Genomic DNA, 9,508 nt, shown 5'->3' on the forward strand with positions numbered 1-9,508 from the left:
TTCTGACCCCCAGACTGTGTTTTAATCTAACTGGTTCTATCCGTCATTTGAATGTTAATTATTGAATATGAATTATTAGTTGTATGAATCTGTTGTCCTCTGCAATATAACACACGTATAACATCTAAAAAGGCGCTCATCTTTGTTACTTTGATGGTTGTACTTTTTGTGAAGTTCTTAATCATTCTATCCTTAAACATCCGTTTGACATTGTGTGGGAACGTCATAAACAGTGATATTAACTGTTGTCATAAGTACCTTGTTGTAAAGTTGGCTTGTTCTGATACAACAGTGAATAAAAGTCCATCGTTAGTTGGTTTTATCCCCTATCTGCACATGTTGCACCTTAGATAAAAGTGTTTTATAAATGCAGCAATTTGCCATTTTCATATGAAGTATTGTGAAATGAAATAATGTTGTTATATGTGTTGTGTTGTGTTGTACATATTACATAGTCTTTTTTTATTTATACAATGAAAGAAGGCTTTATCCAAAATCTGTTCTGTAAAGCTCTGGACACTGATATGTTGTAAAAAAAAACTAAATAAAGATTTTGACTCTGGCTTTACCTAACATTTAGATTGTTGTTTTTTAATGAGATGCAAATCTACACATGAGTCTCTGCTTGTACACATATGTAAATATTGACATTTTAAATTTAGCTGCCATGTCTTATGACTGAAACCTTGCCATCTGTTGTCCTCTGCAATATAACAGAAGATTTTAAACTCTGGTTTTACCTGACATCTAGATTGTTGTTTTTTAACAATACGCAAATGTACACATAGTTAGATACAGTGCCTTGCAAAAGTATTCACACCCCTTGAACTTTTCCACATGTTGTCACGTTACAACCACACACATAAAATTATTTTATTGGGATTTCATGTGATAGACCAACACAAAGTGGTGCATTATTGTTAAGTGGAATGAAAAATGAAATATGATTTACAATTTTTTTTATAAATAAAAAACTGAAAAATGTGGTGTGCAAAAATATTCAGCCCCCCAATACTAATAATAGTCAATACGTTGTAGAACAACCTATCGCTGCAATTACAGCTCCAAGTCTATTGGGGTATGTCTCTACCAGCTTTGCACAATTGTGTCGGTTCTACCAAATACCAATTCACATTAAATTAATTGGTGCCAAGTGTCTTTGCTTTTGATACATTTTTACCCGAGAGTTTATAGAAAATTAACCTAACCTCTAACCACTACACCACGAGTGCCCCCCACTTAGGTTGTACTTCTGTAATACGATTTAGAGAGTAACGTACCAAAAAGGTTGTCAAAATCAGTGAATATCTCCTCACGGTCCGCTACCTGTCTGTACAGTGTGTGATCTGAAAACAAATGCAGTGTTAATACACATCCTAGGCTCTGTAAACAAAGGGGGCCCATCGTAGGTAGCAACAAGCCCATTTACAGAGCCTAGGTTTGACACTGGATTATTTGTTTCAGGTCGCACACAGTCGAGACACGTAGTGGATCATGAGAAGATATTCACTTGGAAATTTGGACAAAAAGCGTTCTCCAGAATCACTGACTCCACAAGAATCTGAATGTTACAATATCAATTAAACTTTTACTGATCAATACAACTTTTATTTTCTCAAGTTGAAGTTCTGATGAGGTATGACGGAAGGTCCTTATGGCCCTCTCTGTAGACCAGTGTGTGTGTGTGTGTGTGTGTGTTTATACTGATTGGTCTCACAGCTCGGACTGCAATTTTCCTTCTAAGGGAATTAGTTGAAACTGTTGTTAAACAGAAGAATCCTCAGGGACACACATGTTGACTGGCTGAAAGGACCTTTGCTCTAATGATCTAACTACACAACAGCCTTTTATTAATAGTTTGTACAATTAGTTCTTTTGTTTATGAGCATTACTTCTGTTTTCACATCAACAAAACAAACGTCAATGTTTTGTTTTGGTTTTACGGCACATTTATTGTATTTTTCTCTAGAGAGTTCAGCAAAGCGTATGTCATGTCTGGTCAAGCTGTTACATGCACAATGTCAGACATATTCAAATAGATTATTGGGATTTTTCTGACGCATATTGTGTGTATTAACGCACATTAATAGGCATTATCTCATGCAACATGCGTACATACAGAACGTAATAGGTTGACATTTTCATTATTTATCAAATCCAAATGTTTACACTCTTCTATGACCTTATAATCATTGTCATTGTGAACATTGTGATCCCCTCAGCAAATCTGTAACTTCAAGGGTTAATATGTACGCATATTTAATGAGATATTGGCTAATTTGCATATTTTATTAAATTTTTAGACAAAGTGTAATACAAAATGTATTTCTCTTAATATGAAGATTAATCTTGTAGGAATGTATGAGGCAACACAGTCTCACTCCTAGAACGTCAAAGTGCGACTGTGGGCCAGGGCCTCTTACCGTCCGTCCGTCACCCTAGTGCTAAGCCTACCCTGCGTGGTAGCTGCTGCTATCGGTGTATGAATGTGTGTGTGACTGGGTGAATGTGTACAAAAACAATGTAAAGCGCTTTGGGTCTGTGATAAACGGAGATATAGCGCTATACAAGTCCATTTACCATTACCCCAATTGAAAGTTTTTTAAAACCAAAATCTTTTTCTTTTAAACAAAAAAACAACCAAGGAGTATTATTATTGTGGTAATGCAATTAATCAATAAATCTGTTAATTAATTTCCATTCAAACTGATGAAGGCTACCTAGGCCTTCTACAAACCAATCACATAAACTGGTATGTAAACAAAGGGGGCCCATCGTAGGTAGCAACATGTTACAGCTTGCTATAGTGAACTACACACACACACACACACACACACACACACACTAATGATTTACAATTTTTTAATAAATAAAAAACTGAAAAATGTGGTGTGCAAAAATATTCAGCCCCCCAATACTAATAATAGTCTATACGTTGTAGAACCACCTATCGCTGCAATTATAACACACTGGGTAAACACACTGGGTAAACTGCTCATGTCAAATCTACTCTGAATTACTTCAAAGAAGCAACCGAATGAAAAGTTAATGAGAGACACCAGCTGAGGTGTGCAGGTGCTGACAGCTTTCTGTCTCGTCGGTTTGGAACCAGAAAAACAGATTTTAATCATTTTCATGTAAGAAAAAATGATGGGAAGAAGAGGCACTCCAACAGAGAGCATGATACCAAAAAGGCCATAAATGTAATTCACTGTTGTATCAGAACAGGCCAACTTTACAACAAGGTAGTTTCTACACCAAACACCATTTAAGACGTTTCCACACAATGTCAAACGAATGCTTAAGGATAAAGTGATCACAACTTAAATAAATAAAAGAATAATGGCACACACACACACACACACCTACTGTGCAGACGTCATTGAACATGCCCATTGATAGACAGTGGTTCTGGCCTGTTCTGTAAAGTATAAAGCAGACAGCGTCTCTACAGAATAGCCAGTGAACAGTAAACAGTGAACTGTGTGATGTGACACTGTGTTTCATTTAACACTGAGGTACATTATCTACTGTTGAGGAGGCAAGTAAACGATAGCCTACGGTACGTATTGGACATTTGGGAGGTTTGGGAGTTTTTGACATTTCCACTCAGTTGTTAATAATGGCAAATTCTACTTCTTTAACTTTGTCTTATTTCATTCTTGGAGCTTATTTGAATGTTGGGACTTTGAGATACTTGTATTTCATGATAACTGCATTGTTATACATTGTGATAGGTATTGCCAACTCATCTCTCATAGTGGTTATCTGTATGAACAGAAGCTTACATGAACCAATGTACTTTTTCCTTTGCAGCCTGTTTGTTAATGAGTTGTATGGCAGCATGGGGTTTTTTCCATTTCTTCTAATCCAAATTATCTCTGACATTCACACTATTTCTGCTACATATTGCTACCTACAGATTTATTGTATATACACATATGCAAATGTAGAGTTTGTCAATTTAGCCGTCATGTCTTATGACCGATATCTTGCCATCTGTTGCCCTCTGCAGTATAACACACGTATGACATCTAAAAAGGCATTTATCCTCGTCATTGTGGTATGGTTGTACTCTCTTGTAAAAGTTGTGATCACGTTATCCTTAAGCATTCGTTTGACATTGTGTGGAAACGTCTTAAACGGTCTTTTGTGTAGAAACTACCTTGTTGTTAAGTTGGCCTGTTCTGACACTACAGTGAATAACATTTATGGTCTTTTTGGTATCGTGCTTTCTGTGGTAGTGCCTCTGTTTCCAATTCTTTTTTCTTACATGAAAATTCTTAAAATCTGTTTTTCTGGTTCCAAACAGACGAGACAGAAAGCGGTCAGCACCTGCACACCTCAGCTGGTGTCTCTCATTAACTTTTCATTCGGTTGCTGCTTTGAAATTATTCGGAGTAGATTTGACATGAGCAGTTTACCCAGTGTGTTAAGCATGATTCTGTCTGTGTATTTTGTGATCCTACAGCCACTTTTAAATCCTATCATGTTTGGATTGCAAATGTCCAAAATAAGAGAAACATACAAACACATGTGCTGTCATAAAAACAGAGATACTGTGCGAGGGAATTACAAAAAAAAATTCACAATATATTTTATTGGGCGCGCTAAAGTTAATTGTTAGTTAGTAGAGCAGGTTCTGCATTTTGTTTCTCCACATGTCCATGTGTCCTTAGCTGTAATATGTCTTTTTTTCAATGAATGATCCCAATAAAACAAATGCAGAAAAGTATTAATCAAAGACTCAAAAGATGGAAAATGACAACTGGGTCTAGTCCTTTGTTCTGAGTCCCAGACTGTTCTGGTTCTGATTGTTCTTTGCTCTGACCCCCAGACACTAGCTGGCTCTAAGGGTCCTGTGTTCTGACCCCCAGACTGTGTTTTAATCTAACTGGTTCTATCCGTCATTTGAATGTTAATTATTGAATATGAATTATTAGTTGTATGAATCTGTTGTCCTCTGCAATATAACACACGTATAACATCTAAAAAGGCGCTCATCTTTGTTACTTTGATGGTTGTACTTTTTGTGAAGTTCTTAATCATTCTATCCTTAAACATCCGTTTGACATTGTGTGGGAACGTCATAAACAGTGATATTAACTGTTGTCATAAGTACCTTGTTGTAAAGTTGGCTTGTTCTGATACAACAGTGAATAAAAGTCCATCGTTAGTTGGTTTTATCCCCTATCTGCACATGTTGCACCTTAGATAAAAGTGTTTTATAAATGCAGCAATTTGCCATTTTCATATGAAGTATTGTGAAATGAAATAATGTTGTTATATGTGTTGTGTTGTGTTGTACATATTACATAGTCTTTTTTTATTTATACAATGAAAGAAGGCTTTATCCAAAATCTGTTCTGTAAAGCTCTGGACACTGATATGTTGTAAAAAAAAACTAAATAAAGATTTTGACTCTGGCTTTACCTAACATTTAGATTGTTGTTTTTTAATGAGATGCAAATCTACACATGAGTCTCTGCTTGTACACATATGTAAATATTGACATTTTAAATTTAGCTGCCATGTCTTATGACTGAAACCTTGCCATCTGTTGTCCTCTGCAATATAACAGAAGATTTTAAACTCTGGTTTTACCTGACATCTAGATTGTTGTTTTTTAACAATACGCAAATGTACACATAGTTAGATACAGTGCCTTGCAAAAGTATTCACACCCCTTGAACTTTTCCACATGTTGTCACGTTACAACCACACACATAAAATTATTTTATTGGGATTTCATGTGATAGACCAACACAAAGTGGTGCATTATTGTTAAGTGGAATGAAAAATGAAATATGATTTACAATTTTTTTTATAAATAAAAAACTGAAAAATGTGGTGTGCAAAAATATTCAGCCCCCCAATACTAATAATAGTCAATACGTTGTAGAACAACCTATCGCTGCAATTACAGCTCCAAGTCTATTGGGGTATGTCTCTACCAGCTTTGCACAATTGTGTCGGTTCTACCAAATACCAATTCACATTAAATTAATTGGTGCCAAGTGTCTTTGCTTTTGATACATTTTTACCCGAGAGTTTATAGAAAATTAACCTAACCTCTAACCACTACACCACGAGTGCCCCCCACTTAGGTTGTACTTCTGTAATACGATTTAGAGAGTAACGTACCAAAAAGGTTGTCAAAATCACTTTTTATCAAAATCAGTGAATATCTCCTCACAGTCCACTACCTGCCTGTACAGTGTGTGATCTGAAAACAGATCCAGTGTTAATACACAGCCTTGGCTCTGTAAACAAAGGGGGCCCATCGTAGGTAGCATCAAGCCCATTTACAGAGCCTAGGTTTGACACTGGATTATTTGTTCAGGTCACACACAGTCGAAACAGGTAGTGGATCATGAGAAGATATTCACTTGGAAATTTGGACAAAAAGCGTTCTCCAGAATCACTGACTCCACAAGAATCTGAATGTTTCAATTTCAATATCAATATCAATTAAACTTTTACTGTTTACTATTTATCAATACAACTTTTATTTTCTCAAGTTGAAGTTCTGATGAGGTATGACGGAAGGTCATTATGGCCCTCTCTGTAGACCAGTGTGTGTGTGTGTGTGTGTGTGTGTGTGTGTGTGTGTGTGTGTGTGTGTGTGTGTGTGTGTGTTTATACTGATTGGTCTCACAGCTCGGACTGCAATTTTCCTTCTGAGGGAATTAGTTGAAACTGTTGTTAAACAGAAGAATCCTCAGGGACACACATGTTGACTGGCTGAAAGGACCTTTGCTCTAATGATCTAACTACACAACAGCCTTTTATTAATAGTTTGTACAATTAGTTCTTTTGTTTATGAGCATTACTTCTGTTTTCACATCAACAAAACAAACGTCAATGTTTTGTTTTGGTTTTACGGCACATTTATTGTATTTTTCTCCTTAGAGAGTTCAGCAAAGCGTATGTCATGTCTGGTCAAGCTGTTACATGCACAATGTCAGACATATTCAAATAGATTATTGGGATTTTTCTGATGCATATATTGTGTGTATTAACACACATTAATAGGCATTATCTCATTCAACATAAGTACATACAGTACGTAATAGGTTGACTGTTTTTTTAGCCATTTTCATTAGTTATCAAATCCAAATGTTTACACTCTTCTATGATCTTATAATCATTGTCATTGTGAACATTGTGATCCCCTCAGAAAATCTGTAACTTCAAGGGTTAATATGTATGCATATTTAATGAGATATTGGCTAATTTGCATATTTATTACATTTTTAGACAAAGTGTAATACAAAATGTATTTCTCTTAATATGAAGATTAATCTTGTAGGAATGTATGAGGCAACACAGTCTCACTCCTAGAACGTCAAAGTGCGACTGTGGGCCAGGGCCTCTTACCGTCCGTCACTAACGTGAAATCAGACTTTGCCGCCGTCTGAAGACGGATTGGGGGTTCAATTCACTACAATGTAATGCCACCCCGGGCGCTATTCATTTCTATTGGACAGATACATGTCACGTGACTTTCAAGTTTCTCCCGGGGAAATGAAATCCAAGCTGTGGCCGCCATTGCTACAGTTTTTATTCAGATTTTTAAAAGATTTATAAGTTATTAATTGGGTTTTTGATAACATTGTTGGTGAGAAATGTGTGTCATACTTTCACAATCTTCACTCAGTGAATGTGTACGATTTAGTTTTATGGTTATCACGAATATTATTCTGGACCTCGCAAGGTTTGTTTATCTTTGATCAGCTGCTTGCTGTGACGCTTATGACGCTGCCTCAACAACGTGCATTTGTTGACAGCGGAGATTGAGCGTGTATCACGTGACAGTAGACAGCCCTTGTGGACTTGCAATGGCTGCCACCAATGCCTTTTTCAGTGCGAATTGTGAGCTAAAAAGAGCATAAATCCTTGTGTGGTGTTGTTTTTATAAGATTTCTAGCTAGAACTTTGTCCTTTACTTTCATAATCTTGATACAGCAAATTCATATGATCTGTCTGAAGCCTGATAGTTGTCACGGAATTTTCGGTAGCTATTCTAACTGCACTGAAAGATGTTTTACACAAACAGCTGAGAAGAGCGCTCACTCCAATCGTTTTTCATAAAAACCAACTCGCCAGTAGGTTTAAGAGAAACAGAACCTACGAACGGAGTAATAGGAAACCATATGAATAGGTTATAGAAACAACAGCGTTTCACATTTTTACAATAGATGATTCAGATAGGCCTATCATACTCAGAAAATAAATGGCACATATATTAGTGGTCCATGTGCAAAATAGCTCACGATAATATGTTTGCTCTAATCTGGGACAGTCTGTAGTAGCCTATGCATAAAAAAACAATATCCCCTTAATAAATGCAAGTCATAAACACTCATGGTCTAAGATGCATTACTCAGGTTTGATGGTTTAAATTTGCACAATATGTTCTTGCTTCCTGCTAGATAAAAAACATAATTTGATTCGTAATTGTATCATAACAATTTGATTAAAATAATTAACATTGTTTTAATAATGACAAATGTAAAGCCTTAGCATTGATTTCCTCTAAAACCTATTTCACTGTCCTTTTTCTGGACTTCACATGGTTTACTTTGACTGTTTCCCCTCCATTCTCTTTATAATCAAAACTGAGAATTCATATGACTTCAATCACAGGGAACCCCTGTCAGTCAGAAATGAGAGATAAATGTTCTGGACCTTAGGTGTCCCACATTAGGGCAACTCACCCTATAGATTTCCAAAGCAGAATTCTACATTACTTCAGTAGCCTATTTCAAAGCATGTGGCGGAACCATGAGAATCTTTAAATGTCAAGAGATTTCCAGCAATGTATTCGTTTGGTCAACAAAGTTATAATTTTGTCATGGATGTGTAGCCTATTTTCTCAAGCCTATTTTCAGATACCACAATATGAAGGCCCCATGAAGCTTTTCTCTTTTGTTCTTTCTTTGTTTTTTTCGAAGTAGGAACCAAAATTAGCTAATTTTAGAGATTATAAAACATAATGCAATCGACAATCTAAAATCCAAATTGAATAGGCTATACGATGGATAGATTTACTGTAGGCCTAAATGGCCTACAGGCCTATACTTTATTCATCCTCAAAGGGAAATGTAAGTGTCCCCGCAGCAGTAAGAATGTAAACAGTCTGCACGTTACATTTGCTTTAATCTGTTGTCCAGGTGAAGGTCCAGGTGTTTGTAGCCTTCCATCAACTCAACCTCTTCTCCCAGAATGGAGATTCAGCTTAGTCCTCCTGAAATTCAGCTAACACAACTGTCCACCAGTTCCCTGTCCTTGTACACTGTCCCTTGAGCTGCCTACAGAACTGAAACACCCTACATCTGCTGGATCATCTGAATATTTTATTAAAATAGGCCCATGTGAAAATGACAGGTGTTAATTGAGGGATGTGAAATACAAAGGCATTTTGAACAAAACAGGCTAGAATCATGGGACCAACTGTTATAGAGAGATCTTAACCTTATCATGCAGATTAAATCAGGGCGCTGTC

The 9,508-nt window shown here is 36.4% G+C and overlaps 1 protein-coding gene across 1 annotated transcript; it reads left to right on the plus strand.

The window, feature by feature from the left end:
* Window positions 1-3,622: 3,622 nt before the first annotated feature.
* LOC307248320 (olfactory receptor 10A3-like) lies at window positions 3,623-9,245 on the plus strand (the record flags this gene model as incomplete). The annotated part of the gene is made up of 2 exons (XM_080024723.1): window positions 3,623-4,561; window positions 9,177-9,245. The coding sequence occupies 2 exons, from the start codon at window positions 3,623-3,625 to the stop codon at window positions 9,243-9,245; spliced, it is 1,008 nt and encodes a 335-aa protein (XP_079880849.1).
* Window positions 9,246-9,508: the final 263 nt, after the last annotated feature.

This window comes from Ammodytes marinus (assembly GCF_949987685.1).
Source record: "Ammodytes marinus genome assembly, chromosome: 3".
Lineage (NCBI taxonomy): Eukaryota > Metazoa > Chordata > Actinopteri > Uranoscopiformes > Ammodytidae > Ammodytes > Ammodytes marinus.